General features: G+C 45.2%; 1 protein-coding gene across 1 annotated transcript; it reads left to right on the plus strand.

Moving 5' to 3' along the window:
- Positions 1–16038: 16038 nt before the first annotated feature.
- Positions 16039–19636, plus strand: LOC149273482 (ras-related protein Rab-4B-like). Its single transcript, XM_089506223.1, has 7 exons — positions 16039–16054; positions 17215–17295; positions 17420–17534; positions 18192–18254; positions 18620–18774; positions 18910–19005; positions 19521–19636. The coding sequence occupies exons 1-7, from the start codon at positions 16039–16041 to the stop codon at positions 19634–19636; spliced, it is 642 nt and encodes a 213-aa protein (XP_089362349.1).
- The last annotated feature ends 217 nt before the right edge of the window (positions 19637–19853 follow it).

Raw genomic sequence — 19853 nt, forward strand, 5'->3', positions numbered from 1 at the left:
TGCACCCACTGCCCCCAGACAGAAATATACCCCTCTCCCTACTGCCCCCCAGACAGAAATATACCCCTCTCCCTACTGCCCCCCAGACAGAAATATACCCCTCTACCTACTGCCCCCCAGACAGAAATATACCCCTCTCCCTACTGCCCCCCAGACAGAAATATACCCCTCTCCCTACTGCCCCCCAGACAGAAATATACCCCTCTCCCTGCATATACCTGGGAACTCTAAGGCATCTGCCCCGGAGTCTCAGGGTTTTTGCCCCAGTCTCAGGTTGAAGGGGCAGATTGATGTCGGCAAATACACTTTATGGCTTTTAAAGCTGCTGTTCCACCAAAACAGGAATGAATGGCCGTCTCCAGCCGGTTTGGCAAACGCCCCAGCAGATCCGCCGTACTATTTTTTAATCACAACTAATTCGTTTTTGTTCCGTTTCCATGCCAACAGCCTATCTGGAACCTGAGTTTGTATCACATGACAATTAAGTCTTCCCAACAAAAATATAAAAGAGTAAAAATTTTAAATTCAGCAGAATAAGAGGCTCAGCAGCTTTAACCCCCCCCATACCTTATTGCCCTCCCCTCCCCCATTGCTAACTTCCACCTTATTCTCATGTCCCCGGCCCACACCTTCTCCCTTTATCCCGGGTATTATGACTGCGGATTGTGGCCATTGTTTGATCTCTGTTGACTATCCGGGTCATTAGCCCTGCTGTGCGGGAACGCACACCCAGACAATACAATCATGTTACCATCTGAACAGGAGACCTCCGAGGTCCTTCAGCATATGCCATTTTACATCTTTGTTTCTCTTGGGTTAATGCGGCCGCAGCGGAGATCCTGAGCAAATCCCGCTCGCCGTATAACCCGGAAAAAACCCCAAACCCTTTATTTACTGCAGTTTCCCATCCGTGAAATCAGAGCGAAAAGCGACTTCCAGAGAAAAAAATCAGAAAACATGAAAAGGCTTCCAAAAAATCCTTTGAACTCCCCCCGTGTGCAACGCTCTGCAGCCGAGACGCTCATTATTTTTCTTTTATTCCTAATATCAGAATACGGTATAAATATTATCGCCCGGTTTTCACTTTACTACTAGAAAAAAAACACCCGACTCCTTATCATACTGCCCGTGGAAAACAATAGAATGCCTCAGTCTCAATCACCCAGATGGACTCAAAATGACTGACAGCAATGGCGGCTCCAGGTCCGCAGATAAAGGGGGTTTATTGGGGCAAAATGAGATAAAACCAGGTTTTTGTCACCAATCAACATTACTGGGGGGGGGGGTTATATTACTGTATACAGCGCTGGGGGGTTATATTACTGTATACAGCGCTGGGGGTTATATTACTGTATACAGCGCTGGGGGGTTATATTACTGTATACAGTGCTGGGGGTTATATTACTGTATACAGCGCTGGGGTTATATTACTGTATACAGCGCTGGGGGGTTATATTACTGTATACAGTGCTGGGGGGTTATATTACTGTATACAGCACTGGGGGTTATATTACTGTATACAGTGCTGGGGGTTATATTACTGTATACAGCGCTGGGGGTTATATTATTGTATACAGCGCTGGGGGTTATATTACTGTATACAGCGCTGGGGGGTTATATTACTGTATACAGCGCTGGGGGTTATATTACTGTATACAGTGCTGGGGGTTATATTACTGTATACAGCGCTGGGGTTATATTACTGTATACAGCGCTGGGGGGGTTATATTACTGTATACAGCGCTGGGGGTTATATTACTGTATACAGTGCTGGGGGGTTATATTACTGTATACAGCACTGGGGGTTATATTACTGTATACAGTGCTGGGGGTTATATTACTGTATACAGCGCTGGGGGTTATATTATTGTATACAGCGCTGGGGGTTATATTACTGTATACAGCGCTGGGGGGTTATATTACTGTATACAGCGCTGGGGGTTATATTACTGTATACAGCGCTGGGGGGTTATATTACTGTATACAGCGCTGGGGGTTATTACTGTATACAGTGCTGGGGGTTATATTACTGTATACAGCGCTGGGGGTTATTACTGTATACAGCGCTGGGGTTATATTACTGTAGAGGTCTGTAGAGTTTGGGGTCAGCGTGAGACGCCCGCGGGGGGGCCGTTCACATCAGGATAACGAGCGGTCTGCGATCAGCCTCGGCTTTCGTTAAGTTAATGAGAGTTTTGGGGACGAGACGCTCGCCGAGTTTCGACTGCCGGGAACGGAGGATCGAGAGCGAAACCAAAACCCAATGACTGCTTTCAGAGAGCGAGACTGACGGGGATTACAGAAAGCCGCCCATAATGAGACCCCCATTCATAACGAGACATTCCCAGCGCAGGGGGGCCATTAATTAAACTTCCCAATAGTGAGAGCAGCTATGTGACAGCGAGCGAGACCGCGGGCTGGTGGGAGAGAGACCGTCTGCAATAAAAAGGGGATGAAAGGGCCAAAGTACAAGCCAGGCAAATAATTCAAACGCAACTGAACGGCTCTTTTATACGTTCCCGCAATTATTTGGCCAGCAGAACAGCAAACTGTCCGTGGGGGCATTTAACAAGGGGAGCTGTCCAGAGAGCCCAGGAGAGGGGCACAGACGGCACTCGTGGAGGGCAGAAACGAAATGTGGGCGATACTCGGGGCCACCATCAGACGGGCACAACCAGAACCTGCTCATGGGTCGTACTGTGCGCAAGCAGGGGCCACCCGATCCGTCACAGACCCTCCATCACCGGCCCTCCATCACTGACCCTCCATCACAGACCCTCCATCACTGGCCCTCCATCACAGACCCTCCATCACTGGCCCTCATTGTCGGCTACCAGTGTCTGGAATCCTGTGGGCTTTGGGGCCCAGATGGTTTCCTTCCCAGGGGCCGGTCTGTGGGTTTGTACTGGCCCCGGTGGACACGTCCGTGGTGCTCGGAATGGAGCTGGGAAAATATGGTGACCCCATCGAGGCATCACAACGTGATCACTAAAGGGACACTCCAGCCATCATCGGGGGGGGGGGGGGGTCAGACTCTGTATTATACAGTGTGGGGGGGGTCAGACTCTGTATTATACAGTGTGGGGGGTCAGACTCTATTATACAGTGTGTGTGTGTGGGGGGGTAGATTCTGTGTTATACAGGGTGGGGGGTCAGACTCTGTATTATACAGTTTGTGTGTGGGGGGGTAGATTCTGTGTTATACAGGGTGGGGGGTCAGACTCTGTATTATACAGTTTGTGTGTGGGGGGGTAGATTCTGTGTTATACAGGGTGGGGGGCGAGACCCTGTATGTCAGAGATCGGCTCTGTAACGCAGCAGTGAAGGCCCTGCTCTCTGTATTACAGGGTGTGGATATACAGAGTCCCGCAGACGAGTCGGCGCATGTTCCTTGTGGCTGATTGTTTGACTTTACCCTCTATAACAACACCGATCCTCCATAAAGCACAATCCGGCTGTAACCGCGGCGCTCTGATCTCACCCGCTCCGCCGTTAACCCCTCCGCTGCCACCCGCCCCGTGCTGTTATGTATATAGTGTATATAGTACGGGGTTGGTATGTATATAGTGTATATAGTACGGGGTTGGTTTGTATATAGTGTATATAGTACGGGGTTGGTATGTATATAGTGTGTATAGTACGGGGTTGGTATGTATATAGTGTATATAGTACGGGGTTGGTATGTATATAGTGTATATAGTGTATATAGTACGGGGTTGGTATGTATATAGTGTATATAGTACGGGGTTGGTATGTATATAGTGTATATAGTATGGGGTTGGTATGTATATAGTGTATATAGTGTATATAGTACGGGGTTGGTATGTATATAGTGTGTATAGTACGGGGTTGGTATGTATATAGTGTATATAGTACGGGGTTGGTATGTATATAGTGTATATAGTACGGGGTTGGTATGTATATAGTGTATATAGTGTATATAGTACGGGGTTGGTATGTATATAGTGTGGGGTTGGTATGTATATAGTGTATATAGTGTGGGGTTGGTATGTATATAGTGTATATAGTGTATATAGTACGGGGTTGGTATGTATATAGTGTATATAGTACGGGGTTGGTTTGTATATAGTGTATATAGTACGGGGTTGGTATGTATATAGTGTATATAGTACGGGGTTGGTATGTATATAGTGTATATAGTACGGGGTTGGTATGTATATAGTGTATATAGTACGGGGTTGGTTTGTATATAGTGTATATAGTACGGGGTTGGTATGTATATAGTGTATATAGTACGGGGTTGGTATGTATATAGTGTGTATAGTACGGGGTTGGTATGTATATAGTGTATATAGTACGGGGTTGGTATGTATATAGTGTATATAGTACGGGGTTGGTATGTATATAGTGTATATAGTGTATATAGTACGGGGTTGGTATGTATATAGTGTATATAGTGTGGGGTTGGTATGTATATAGTGTATATAGTGTGGGGTTGGTATGTATATAGTGTATATAGTGTATATAGTACGGGGTTGGTATGTATATAGTGTATATAGTACGGGGTTGGTATGTATATAGTGTGTATAGTACGGGGTTGGTATGTATATAGTGTATATAGTGTATATAGTACGGGGTTGGTATGTATATAGTGTATATAGTGTATATAGTACGGGGTTGGTATGTATATAGTGTATATAGTACGGGGTTGGTATGTATATAGTGTATATAGTACGGGGTTGGTATGTATATAGTGTATATAGTACGGGGTTGGTATGTATATAGTGTATATAGTGTATATAGTACGGGGTTGGTATGTATATATAGTACGGGGTTGGTATGTATATAGTGTATATAGTACGGGGTTGGTATGTATATAGTGTATATAGTGTATATAGTACGGGGTTGGTATGTATATAGTGTATATAGTACGGGGTTGGTATGTATATAGTGTATATAGTGTATATAGTACGGGGTTGGTATGTATATAGTGTATATAGTGTATATAGTACGGGGTTGGTATGTATATAGTGTATATAGTGTATATAGTACGGGGTTGGTATGTATATAGTGTATATAGTGTATATAGTACGGGGTTGGTATGTATATAGTGTATATAGTATGGGGTTGGTATGTATATAGTGTATATAGTACGGGGTTGGTATGTATATAGTGTATATAGTACTGGGTTGGTATGTATATAGTGTATATAGTGTATATAGTACGGGGTTGGTATGTATATAGTGTATATAGTGTATATAGTACGGGGTTGGTATGTATATAGTGTATATAGTACGGGGTTGGTATGTATATAGTGTATATAGTGTATATAGTACGGGGTTGGTATGTATATAGTGTATATAGTACGGGGTTGGTATGTATATAGTGTATATAGTGTATATAGTACGGGGTTGGTATGTATATAGTGTATATAGTGTATATAGTACGGGGTTGGTATGTATATAGTGTATATAGTACGGGGTTGGTATGTATATAGTGTATATAGTGTATATAGTACGGGGTTGGTATGTATATAGTGTATATAGTACGGGGTTGGTATGTATATAGTGTATATAGTGTATATAGTACGGGGTTGGTATGTATATAGTGTATATAGTGTATATAGTACGGGGTTGGTATGTATATAGTGTATATAGTGTATATAGTACGGGGTTGGTATGTATATAGTGTATATAGTGTATATAGTACGGGGTTGGTATGTATATAGTGTATATAGTGTATATAGTACGGGGTTGGTATGTATATAGTGCATATAGTGTATATAGTACGGGGTTGGTATGTATATAGTGTATATAGTACAGCAGCTTACAGGGGTCCAATAGATAATGAATTGGAATTATTAATAATGATTATATGATTAATTATTCTTAGTTAATATATTTGGTGATTTCTCATTTAGTCCCTTTGGAAATGTCAGATAATGACTCATTACTTTATTGAGAGGGTAGTAGATAAGTGGAACAGCCTCCCAGCAGAGGTGGTAGAGGGTAATACAGCGAGGGTATTAATCATGCGCGGGATAGACATACGGCTCCTGAATCTAAGACGAGACCGACGACTGATTAAGGTTTGACTTTTTACGTGCGAGGCAGCAGTGGATGACTTTGGCTGCTCGTGGAGTGCTGTATGGAGTAGTGTTCGCCTGGTCTGCCACTAGGAAGCAGAGGATAAATTCCAGCAGAAAGCCCCAGGCCAGGGGCGCAGCACTTAACCCCGGATCCGCAGAAACTTAAAAGCTTTGGAAAGACTTTGAGGCTGAGGCTGATTACAGAGCCCCGGACAGGGGAGGGAAGCGCAGGAAGGCAGGTAGTGTTCCTCGGCCTCGGGGCAGATACAAATTATAGAGGAGAGGAAGCCCCGGATTACCGTGAGAAAGGGCAAATCCAGCAAGGGCTGGGGCACAGAGACCAGAGACTCGAATAACTGCCCCCAGTGCGATCTACGTGCTAATCCATAGTCACCAACAGTCTTTCCCTAATGTCTCAGTCCCTCGTTCCTAGATCTGTCCGAGCCTTTCCATGCAGGGACTGTAAGAAGTGCTGCGGGGATTATTGGTGCTATAGTAGTAATAATGTGCACGGCCCCCAGGACACGTGGCGGCCCTCGTGCCGAATGCACGGCCTGTCAGATGGCCAGAGCGATTTCCACCCGAACATATAACACGCGTGTTTACCGAGCTGCTCGCGGTGCAAAGGTCTGCAGATAGAACACCGACGAGGAGCGATAATCATTCTGAAGCAGCTCTGTAACCCCCCCCGGGAACAAATAATACTAATAATGATACAAAATAACAACAATAATACTAATAATGATACAAAATAACAACAATAATACTAATAAATAATAACATCAATAATACTAATAAATAATAACATCAATAATACTAGTAATGATAAATAATAACAATAATAATACTGATAAATAATAACAATAATACTAATAATGATACATAATAACAACAATAATACTAATAATGATAAAGAAATACAACAATAATACTAATAATGATACATAATAACAACAATAATATTAATAAATAATAACAAGAATAATACTAATAAATAATAACATCAATAATACTAATAATGATAAAGAAATACAACAATAATACTAATAATGATAAAGAAATACAACAATAATACTAATAATGATACATAATAACAACAATATTAATAAATAATAACAAGAATAATACTAATAAATAATAACAACAATAATACTAATAATGATAAAGAAATACAACAATAATACTAATAATGATACATAATAACAACAATAATATTAATAATGATAAATAATAATACTGATAAATAATAACAATAATACTAATAAACAATATCAAGAATAATACTAATAAATAATAACAACAAGAATAATACTAATAATGATAAATAATACTAATAATGATACATAATAACAATAATACTAATAAATAATAACAACAATAATATTAATACATAATAACAACAATAACACTAATCAAAATTAACAATAATACTAATAATGATACATAATAATAACAATAAAATAAATAATAATAACATAACTAATAGTAATACTACTGATAATAACAAAATACATATTATTTATTTTACTGTTATTATGATTTCATTAAATAATAATAATAATAATAATAATAATAATAATAATAATGTTGCAGGCCGGGCCTCTCCGTCTGATGGACCGTTTTGTCTCAGGCTGTCGGTTCTCGTCGGACGCTTTGATTGGATTTATTGTAACAAGCGCTGCGGGGATTTTTGCCGCTTTAGAAATAAAAACAATAAATAATAATAAAAAAAATGTTTATATTTGTTATTTTTACACCAAAATGTAACATCCGCTGCAGCGGCGTCCGTAGTGCCGTGTGACTGTGCGTGTCCTGGCAGGGAAGGGGTTAAGGTGGCACATTTGCCCAGTGCTGACAGATGACACGTTACAGACCCTTTACCAGACCAAAGGTCAAAGGCCACCCAGGCCTGGGAACAGCAGTGTGTGTGTGGGCCCCGGGCCCCGCAATCTGGAAGTATAAACATCATAATCTCCAGAAGGAGGGACCTGATTTATACCCCACCACCCAGCCTGCGGAAAATACACGTCCAGACAGCGGGTCCCCCTGATACCCCCTCTCTCCCCCCTGATGCCCCTCTCTCCCCCCTGATGCCCCTCTCTCCCCTGATACCCCCCTCTCTCCCCCCTGATGCCCCTCTCTCCCCCCTGATACCCCTCTCTCCCCCCTGATGCCCCTCTCTCCCCCCTGATACCCCTCTCTCCCCCCTGATGCCCCTCTCTCCCCCCCTGATACCCCTCTCTCCCCCCTGATGCCCCTCTTTCCCCCCTGATGCCCCTCTCTCCCCCCCAATGCCCCTCTTTTCTAGGAGGTCAGAATGTTTGCTGGGTATGAGGGGATCGCAGGGTTCTACAGCCCTAAAAGCCCCGATAATGTGTATAGAAACCGCAGGAAACAGCTTTATAAATTAAACGGGGAAATAAACCCCATTATTCTTCTTCTAAATGCCCCTCAGTTACACAAATACCCCGCGATGGGGCACATAGAATCTCCGTTCCACTCCCGGCCATTTTTCCATCTGCGTGGATCATGTGACATGCGTGTTGCGATGCGCGTCTCGTGTATCCGTGTCCAGGCCTCACACAGACACAGAGCAAGTAATTACCCCGCAAGACCTTCCCACACGGAGGCCGTCCAGACAGAAACACCCGGAATCTACCCGCAGCACCCCCCCAAAACTAAACCAGCACCGGCCCCCGCGGCCCCCGCCACCAACCGGGGGGCTCTACCTCAGTGATAACGCAGTCACATCCCCTACATTACATACAGACCTGCCGCTGTCTGACCAGTCCTGATAACGCGGTCTGGGAGGCTCTTCCACTTATCTACCACCCTTTCGGTAAACTTAAACTTCTTTATAGTAAATCTGAGACTCTCCAACCTCTCGGTATCGGGGGGGGGGGGGGGGGCGGTGACCGCGGGGGAGAAGAAACGACGAAAACTAAGATGGCCAGAGCGGTGGGTTGTAATCGGCATGAAGTGGCCCCGAGGGGCAGATACAATGAGTGACGCCGGGATTAGGCCGTGGACCGGTAATTTGGGGGTTATTACATCTTTATTGGGACCCCCTTGTGGGGAGGTTATTACTGTAGCCCCTGGGGAAGCAGCAGGGTGGGGTTGGCCAGCAACGGGGCAAAAGCACTCAGATCTCACCGGGGTATTAATAACTACCCTGGATCGGCCCCTGAGGTGAAAAAGGGCCCCCTGTGGAGCTTAACTAATGCGTTTACTTTCCATTGGATGGATGCATAACATCATGATCTGATCCTAAAAAGGATCCATACATGGAGAAGACCGCCCTGTGCAGCTGGCAAGAGCCCCCCGCAGATTGTTGCCCCTGGAGGGGCCATTTGGCCTGTCAGTGGAAGCAGTCGGGACAGAAAGGAGGTGGCCGACGCTCTTTCACATTTATGGATAAATTTACCCCCCTGACCGGGTGCCGGGTCCTATTTACTAAAATGCCAATAAGGATTTAGAGAAGCCAGACTTCCAGATAATTCCGCCCTGTTCATAGAAACAGAATTTAATGGCAAATAAAGAACATGCATGTTTAATCCCCTTCACTGTATTACCCTCTACCACTTCTGCTGGGAGCCTGTTCCACTCATCACCACCCTCTCAGTAAAGTAAAACTTCCTCCCGTTCCATCTCAGTCTCTGACTCTCTAGTGTTGGATTCCGCTCTCTTGTTGTAACTTCTCTCCTCCTTTGGAATAATCTTCCCTCCCGTCCTTTATTAAATGTCTCTCTTCTCTAACCCATCTTTCTCTTCCTTCCCTTGTCTCTGTCTCTCTCCCATCCCCTCTCTCACTCCTCTCCAAGCCGCCTCTCTCTTCTCTCTCCCATGCTGTCTCTCTCTTCTCTCCTCACTCTCTATGCACGCTGTAGTTAGAATGTATCGGAGATCTCGCAGCAGTCGAACCGGTTTCAGGTAATCACATTGGGGGAATTTCGGATAAACCTGCTGGTTCAGGGGTTACAGGATGAGATCCAATGAGATCACCGGGAGATTGGAACCCCCAGCGGTCAGATGGTGACCCTTAAAGGACCGGCCCGGGGGTGGTGACAGGCAGATGTGCTGCAGCCGCGCGTGCGCAGGGGGGCGAGCCAATATTTCGTGTGCATGACTGGGTAGATCCCGCGGCGGAGAAAAGGATTTAAAGGGATTTAAAGGGACATTCGCCATCATATGCACTTTAACACATCTAACAGCTGGGTGGGGCCCTTTAAATGTTGGGGGGGGTCACCGAGCGTTACTCACAGATACTTTAATATAGAGGTGACGTCATACCGATGACATCACACCGTCCCTTTAACAGATAGATCACCGGAATAATTGGGACATAAACCGGGAAGGATTAACGTTTGAATCCTCAGCCTTTAATGTTAGCGATTTTATCCTCCTTATCTCCCCGCGATAAATCCTTTAACAGTCTTACTTTACTGCGCCCGCAAAAAGGGGCAGATCTGATAAACGCCGCAGAATGCGATCCAAACGCCAAGCCAACGGACAACGGACGGCATTTTGTTAAGTTTGGAAATATTACATAATTAATAATATTATTATAAACAATAATAATAAATTGTTGTTATTATAAAATGTATTTATTTAATAATAAGTAATATTATTACTAACAATATATATTTGTTTATTATTATTATTATTATGTATTATTTTATTTGTTGCCATGGGAACTTTCAGAGAATGCTTCACAAATATTCATTTATCTCATCGGGCAGACCTTTGCACCGTGAGCGGCTCGTTAAACACGCGTTTGTAATATGTTCTGGCTGAAAACAGGCCGTACATAATAATAATAATAAATAATTACATAAAATATTAATAATAATATATTTATTATTAGTATTAATATTATTTATATGGCACCAACAACTCCCACAGCTCTTCTTACAGTCCCTACATCCAAAAGATCTGAGAGAACTAGAACCGACCAATCCAATATATTAATTAAAAAGGGCTCGGCTTGTGAGCTTACAATCTAGAGGTTATTATCAAAGTTTTGGGCCAAGGGCACCTAATTTACATAAAATAATAAATATGATGTAAGGGAACAAAAATATTAATTAAAAATGAATAAATACAATGAATGAATACATATAACTGCTTAACCCTTTCCTAGAAATGAGACGTGTCCCTTTAAGATGAATAACTAGCTGTTTTTACAGCAGCTGTAAAGCGTTCCTTTGCTCTGCTCTGCCTGAGTAATGATCCTTTTGTCTTGTAACGTAGCACTCAGTCCCTTCGTTTTGTTAATCGCGTTGAGGATGGAGATTTCATTCATTATTGTAGATTTTTCTCAGGAATTTCCCCCCAAAACTGGAATGTGTCTGTTAAAATAAGGAAATCTAATCGGGGCGGAATAACCTTAAAGGGACCCTGTTTTGTTGTCCTTACGAAGAAGTAAGCACGGGCTAAATTGTCATAATCTATATTTTAGGGCTGAAACGTAAATTAATTGGAAAAGTTTTGAGTCATAACATCAATGTTTATCTATATTGTTATAATTAAGTTTTCAGGCCATAAAGGGGCTATTTACGTTACTGAGAGGGTGGTAGATAAGTGGAGCGGCCTACCAGCAGAGGTGGTAGAGGGTAATACAGTGAGGGGTATTAAACACGCATGGGATAGACATACGGCTCCTGAATCTAAGACGAGACTGACGACTGATTAAGGTTGGAAGCCAGCAGACCGGACGGGCCGGATGAGAGCCGATCTGCTGGAATATTCTCGGTTTCTGTCGTTTTAAAGGGAAAGAAGCCACCGTGGGGCATGCGAGGCAAGGATTTCCGGGTCCCTTTATGAGGCGCCGCTTGGCCTCGGAGTTCACCGGGGAGGTTGTCGGGAGAACAATGGGCCATTTTTCCTCTGATGTTTTTTTTTCTGTCGCTCCTTCAATCATTAGAGGGAGGTAATGGCCTCTTCCTAATCCCGAAGATCCCGCATAAACCTCACAAAGAGAAGTTGACAGAAGAGATTTATTTGCATCCTCGAGATGCTGAGGTTCCATCCGGCCGGGACATTCCCAACCCCCCTGCCGCGCAGGTACAGATCCCATCACACCTGGGCGCTCCGCAGGAGCTGATCCCGCGGCCCGAGGGCTCCATCTCTAATATCCAGACTCACAGAATACTCTCCTTTCCTGCACCCCTCTTTCCTCCCCTACTGCCCCCTCTCCTGTCCTATACTACAAAGAAGGGTGCTGCACAGGAGAGGGGGCAGTAGGGGAGGAAAGAGTAACGTAGTGGAGGAAAGAGGGACACTTTCCTCCCACAATACGCCTCTTTCCTCACCTGATCCCCCATTTTTCTTCCCGATGCCCCTCAGTGCAGATCCTGGCAAAGATGCGGACACACGGGGGTTAACGAATCCCTCCACTCCTATCCAGATACCGGGAACAGGGGCGGCCGGTGAAATCTCCGAGCCCCGGGTTCTGGATACATAAAGCCTCAGTGTTTTAAAAAGGCATTTACTGTAGAAAACATCCCCTTGTACAGCGCTATGGAATACAATGGCGCTATATAAAACAATCAATAATAATAATAATAATGTGCCGCTGATGTCTCTCTAAGGTCTGTATTTACTAGAATAAACCTCAATAACGCTCTTTTCTTTGGGGGGTTGAATTAAATAAATGGTCGTCACAGAGGAGACCTGCGGAGTCTCTCGAGTCTCTAAAATAGTCCTTTCGCTCAACTCACACTTTAGTAAATTGTGTTAAATGTCCTGGAACTCGCTTTGTGGCGTAAGAGAGCCGCCTGCTGGTGGAAGAGGGAACTGCAATAGAAACATAGAAACACAGAACCTGCCAGCAGATCGGCCCCATCCGGCCCCGTCTAGTCGTCCGTTTCCCCTGCTGTAAAGACTCAAACCTTAATCAGTGGTTGGTCTGGTCCTTTATCTGTAATATATACTGATAGCGCCGTCATATTCCGCAGAGCCGTATAATGGATTCATCTCGTCAGCGATTAGTTTTAATATTTTTGTTAATTTGATTTCCGTTATTTTATTAGCGTTACGGAACCTGCTCTTTCTCTATAAATACATTTTAATAATAATAACGTAATACTTTTCTTTTTAGACATAAATATAATTTAATTACAGCGTTACGCTGCGCAGCGGCGCCCCCTGGTGACCAATTATAAATAATTAAAGAAATTGATTTAATTTGCTTTTATATAAAATAACAGCATTTATATAGGGCTCATTTTATAGCTTTTTGGTGGACAAACTATTGTTTTAATAACTTCTCACATACCCCTACTGGTGGCAAAAAGATCTTCCCCCAGAACCAAGGAGGCAAATCCTTAAAGTTCCATTAACAAAAAAAACCTTTTTTTCCTTGAACATAACCCTCCGCTGTATACATAATAACCCCCCCAGCGCTGTATACAGTAAAACCCCCAGCGCTGTATACAGAAATATAACCCCCAGCGCAGTATACAGTAATATAACCCCCCCAGTGCTGTATACAGTAATATAACCCCAGCGCTGTATACAGTAATATAACCCCCCAGCGCTGTATACAGTAATATAACCCCCAGCGCAGTATACAGTAATATAACCCCCCAGTGCTGTATACAGTAATATAACCCCAGCGCTGTATACAGTAATATAACCCCCCAGTGCTGTATACAGTAATATAACCCAGCGCTGTATACAGTAATATAACCCCCAGCGCTGTATACAGTAATATAACCCCCCAGCGCTGTATACAGTAATATAACCCCCCAGCACTGTATACAGTAATAACCCCCAGCGCTGTATACAGTAATATAACCCCCCAGCACTGTATAACGTACCTAGCGGGGGGCGGTCCGCACCGGGTGCCGCTCATCAGGGGGGATGACAGTAATGTCCGCCGCTGGAGGAGCAGGCTCGCAAGGGAGCGGTATCGGAGGTCTTTAACAGACCTCTGGCTCCCTTGAGTGATTTTAAGCCGGTTCAAGGATCTCCCTTGAACCCGGCTTAAAACCACTCAAGGGAGCCGGAGGTCTGTTAAACTTTGCGTTTATCTATGCTGAACCTCATCTGTCACTCACCCGCCCGGCCCCCAACTCTAAATCTTCCTGCAAAGAAGAAATGCCCAGATTAGCAAAACCTGGGACCTGGCTCTCGATGCAGCTCGGGTTTTTACCTTCCGGCCCAGGGGCCTTGTCTACCATAACAGTATTTAATTGCTTGAGCACTTTTTCTTTTTTTCCCCCGTTTCAGATAATAAACAACCAACATTCTCCACCTTTTACATAAACCCCCTTTATCTGCAGACCCGGAGCCGCCGTTGCTGTCAGTCATGTGATATTTTGGGTGACTGTCACGGAGCTGGCTAGTCCGAGCGACTACCTCCGCTGTCTTGTGCTCCCTTAGCCTGGGACAACACACTTTCCCCGGTTCCCCAGTCACTCGCCGAGACTCAGTGTCGGGTAAAACCAAACGAAGACTGATTTATTTCTCACACACAGAGCTGGATATATCCAGCAAAACACACATTATATATATATATATCACACACACACATTATATATATATATATCACACACACAATATATATATATCACACACACACACATTATATATATATATATATATCACACACACACACATTATATATATATATATCACACACACACATTATATATATATATATCACACACACACATTATATATATATATATATATCACACACACACACTATATATATATATATATATCACACACACACATTATATATATATATATATATATCACACACACACATTATATATATATATATATCACACACACTATATATATATATATATCACACACTCACACATTATATATATATATATCACACACACACATTATATATATATATACACACACACATTATATATATATATATATACACACACACATTATATATATATATATATATATATATATATATATCACACACATTAACATAAAACAAGATATTGGGACACAAACTGCCCCCTTAATCTGCCTCCCAGAGACAACAGGGGCAGTAACGGGATTAACAATACAATAGGGGGGAGACTGATTTATATAACATTAAACATCAAAGAATGGCGGCCTCTCCCTGGTGGCAGATCCTGGCTGTCTGCTGGAGATAATCCCCTCAACCAGTGATGAGATGATGCTGCTGGGGGTAGCCACAGAAGCCTTTACAAACCCAGGGCCCATAGTCAATAGGGAGGAGGCTGGCAGTCAGGCCTCTCCAGTGGACCCAGGGATGGAGGCTTCCGTCACAGTGACTTTCCCATCTCAGACACCGCACTGAGCTGATGCTTTATGGCGATGCTAATGAAGTCCATCCCTCCATAGACTTTAGTCAGAGAGTCCGGCTAGGTGATTAAGACCGAGCCATTCTATTGTTCTCTGCAGTGTGGGGGGGGGGGGTTAGTAGATCAGGGTTCACATAAAAGAGCGAGAACTCTGAATATATTATTTTTTCATACTTTTTTGCAATTTTCTTCCTGGCATTTTTATTTGCAAAGATTTGCAGCATTTTAGTCATTTTGCTGTCGGTGGGATTTCTACCCAACAGCCCCCAGACCCGGCCCTCACAGGGTAAGTAATAGACAATAATTCCCCATCCTGCTCCCCTCATGCCCCTATGATCTCTCCCCTCAGCAATGGGCCCTCCACAAAGTGCAGTCTGATAGCCACGCCCATATGCAGATAAACCTCCATTGCGCTTTCCTATTGGCCAAGCCAGGTTCTGTGCCCGCTCCAGACCCGGAAGCTTCTGCCGCGCATTGCGCACTGGGTATGGGCAATGTCAGGCGGTGAAACCTGGGCCGCCATGGTTGAAGTTCCGTGATGCCGCAGCCGGGGAAGGAGAGTGTGGGCAGCAGCGGGTGGTGAAGCCGGGGCCGCCATCTTGAGGCACCAAGGAGAGCCGGAGACAGGCCGGGCCCCGGGGCCAGAGGAGGAGGAGAGGGGCCGGGACTCCCCAAACGGGCAACATGTCTGAGACTTACGGTGAGAGCCTCGCCATGTCTGCCTATTGTACATACTGAGGGACTAGTGACACGGGGGGTATTGGGGGGCAGTTCCTGTGACACTGGGGGGTATTGGGTGACAGGGTCTGTGACACTGGGGGTATGGGGGGGCAGTGTCTGTGACATTGGGGGGGCAGTGTCTGATATTGTGGGTCTTGCAGGAACTGACACTTACTGATAGTGACAGGGAGGTGGGTTGTTACCCTGGGGGATGCAGTGTTGTGACTGGGGTAGGGGGGCGTTACCGATGGGTAATTTTGGCTCTACCTCTCCAGTAACCCGATTGGAATATTCCACGGTAACTGCCCCACGTTTATACATTTGCCCCAGAAATTTCCCTTTCCTGAAAATCTCATAGCCTGTAGAGGGGAACCTAAATCTGAGTCATTGGATCGCCAGGGTTGGCTGGCGTCTGAGGGGTTAAATCACCGTATCTACTTCCTGCATGTATGTTTTGGTTAACGTGCGGTGAAGAGAAACTTCCGGTGTGAAGCTGCTGACTGGCCAGAACTCAACGAAATCCTGCCGGCCGGCCGGCCGAGACCCGCCCCCAGAAATCATTCCCCGTCCCGTTTCGTTTCTCATTTTTCAGGGAATGGATAATTGTCATGTGACACCAAAGCGGGCTGAATAACCCTAAGAAGAAAGAAAAATGTTTAATCTGCTGAGTTTGTTTTTTCTCCATACTAGAGAAGAGCGATGAATGGTTTGTGGAAGTGGAACCGCAGCTTTAATTCCAGATCTTTAGCGGGAGGGAATTTATTTCAAGGGAGGAGAAACGTGAAGAAAGGAGAGACTGGAATCTGACACTAGAGGATCAGAGACTGAGATGGAATGGAAGGAAGTTTTACTTTACTAAGAGGGTGGTAGATAAGTGGAACAGCCTCCCAGCAGAGGTGGTAGAGGGTAATACAGTGAGGGGATTAAACATGCATGGGATAGACATACGGCTCCTGAATCTAAGACGAGACCAACGGCTGATTAAGGTTTGAGTGAAACGGGTGACTAGACGGGGGCCGGATGGGGCCAGTCCCCCGAAAGGTTGTGGGTGTAGATGCAGGCAGAGGAGGGCTAATGATATAATTATTCATTCGTATTTAAAACGCTAATTTGAGTGACAGAATTTTTGGGCTTTTTCAGACTTTCTGTTCAAGTTTCTGGTGATCGGCAGCGCGGGGACCGGGAAGTCCTGCCTCCTGCACCAGTTCATCGAAAGCAAGTGTAAGTGGCGATGGTTATAGAGAGAGACCTAATATATGCCCCCCCCCCCCCCGAGTCCTGCGCGCCCCCCCCCCCCCCGAGTCCTGCGCCCCCCTCTGACGTCTTGTTCCTATTTGTCGTTCAGTTAAACAGGACTCCAATCACACGATCGGGGTGGAGTTTGGGTCTCGGATCGTTAATGTTGGAGGCAAATCAGTAAAACTTCAGATCTGGGACACGGCTGGACAGGAGAGATTCAGGTACACGCTGCGCAATATAGAGTCTGACCCCTCCCACGCTGCGCAATATAGAGTCTGACCCCTCCCACGCTGCGCAATATAGAGTCTGACCCCTCCCACACTGTGCAATATAGAGTCTGACCCCTCCCACACTGTGCAATATAGAGTCTGACCCCTCCCACACTGTGCAATATAGAGTCTGACCCCTCCCACGCTGCGCAATATAGAGTCTGACCCCTCCCACGCTGCGCAATATAGAGTCTGACCCCTCCCACACTGTGCAATATAGAGTCTGACCCCTCCCACACTGTGCAATATAGAGTCTGACCCCTCCCACGCTGCGCAATATAGAGTCTGACCCCTCCCACGCTGCGCAATACGGAGCCTGATTAATTTTGGCTTCAGACCTGCAGTTCTCACACGTGTCCAGCAGAGGGCGATCGCTGACTATTAGCAGCCCAGTGAGTTATTAAGACTTGTGAATGTTTAATATATTAGTAACAGACTTGCAAGTGGCTGCGCATGGAGCGTCATGTGTGTTATGTTCTGTAAACACGCATTACATGCTTAACCCCCTGTACCAAAGTTTGTTCAGATAAGGATCAGTTTTATAAATGCATTAATTGTTTTGTGTTTTTGTTTTTTTTTCTCTTTTTTTTTTTTTTTTTTCCTCCCCAGGTCAGTTACCCGCAGTTACTACCGAGGGGCAGCCGGAGCACTGCTTGTGTACGACATAGCCAGGTATGTGGCCGAGGGCCAGTGGCCCCGCTGTTATTCACACTCTTTAATGTATAGATAAATCAGCTAGCCGGCCCCCTGTATAATGTATAGATAAATCAGTGACCGGCCCCAGTATAATGTATAGATAAATCAGTGACCGGCCCCAGTATAATGTATAGATAAATCAGTGACCGGCCCCCTGTATAATGTATAGATAAATCAGTGACCGGCCCCCTGTATAATGTATAGATAAATCAGCTAGCCGGCCCCCTGTATAATGTATAGATAAATCAGTGACCGGCCCCAGTATAATGTATAGATAAATCAGTGACCGGCCCCAGTATAATGTATTCATTTCTGTTCCTATAAATGTCACCCCCCTCCAGCCGTGAAACCTACAACGCTCTCACCAATTGGCTGACCGACGCCAGGACCCTGGCCAGTCCGAACATCATCATCATCCTGTGCGGGAATAAGAAGGATTTGGATGCGGACAGAGAGGTGACGTTCCTGGAGGCGTCTCGCTTCGCTCAGGAGAACGGTGAGAGATGGCGGAACCTCCCCAATGCAGGCTCTTGGGGTTGTGGCCCCCCTGATGCTGTGCCCTAGGGGTCGCCCCCCCCCGATACTGCACTCTAGGGGTCCCCCTGACTCCCATATACTTTTGTTTTTCCAGACTTGATGTTTTTGGAAACCAGCGCCCTGACCGGAGAGAACGTGGAAGAAGCTTTCCTAAAATGCGCCCGGACGATCCTGAATAAAATCGATTCCGGTAAGAGAAGCCGCGAGTAAACTGGCCCCGCAGCGCCCCCTGCCTGCCGCATTCATACAGACCACCAGAAATCCGGCACGTAGGGGCCGGCGCGAGGAGGCTGCCCGGCAGGAGCGCTCGTTTATCGGGCGTCGGGACGAACCTCCCGGAACGGATTGCTTATGAGCGCTCGTTATGTGCTGCAGGAGGCTGTCATTACAAGTAATATATATATATACTATTAGATTGTAAGCTCCTGCGTGGGGCCCTCAGCGCACGGTCCCTGCCAGGAACTTTGTACGATAGTTCCATGAGGCTAGAGTGTAAGCTCACGGGCCGGGCCCTCAGCTCCTGTTGTATTTTCATGTGTACCATTCTTATGTGTTTGTCAACCACGCCATATTATCTTGGCAGCTGGGGAGGGGTAAATTAATGGTAGTGAGACCCCCTCCCCCGGCACTCCTCATATATTGTATATTAGAAAATGTTGGTGATTTGTTGATGGCGGCGGCCAATAGCTTTGTGCGTCTGTTCAGGAGAGCTAGACCCCGAGAGGATGGGATCCGGGATCCAGTATGGAGATTCCTCGCCGCGGCACACGAAGCACCAGCACGGGGCGCAAGCACACGGCAAGCAGCAATGCAACTGCTAGCGAGAGACGGGTAAGGGGGGTGATATGGAGGGGGGGTGATATGGAGGGTTATATTGCGTAATAAAGAGGGGTTATAGGGAGGGGCTACATGGAGCAGTAGGAGGGTTATTGAGACCTGCAGGGAGGGGTTTTGTGGGGTGTAGGCTGAGGGATCTGACATGGGGTAACTAGTAAGTGTTACGGGGTAATTAATCCAATCCCCTGTTTTCAGCTCCAG

The sequence above is a fragment of the Sceloporus occidentalis genome, unplaced genomic scaffold, assembly GCF_023333645.1.
Source record: "Sceloporus occidentalis isolate IW3139 unplaced genomic scaffold, rSceOcc1.0.p SCAF_373, whole genome shotgun sequence".
NCBI lineage: Eukaryota > Metazoa > Chordata > Lepidosauria > Squamata > Phrynosomatidae > Sceloporus > Sceloporus occidentalis.

Coding starts and splice junctions, on each gene's coding strand:
- LOC149273482 (XM_089506223.1), top strand. Junction 17,296..17,419: donor CCAGTTCATCGAAAGCAAGT/GTAAGTGGCGAT, acceptor TTTGTCGTTCAG/TTAAACAGGACTCCAATCAC. Junction 19,006..19,520: donor CCTGAATAAAATCGATTCCG/GTAAGAGAAGCC, acceptor GCGTCTGTTCAG/GAGAGCTAGACCCCGAGAGG.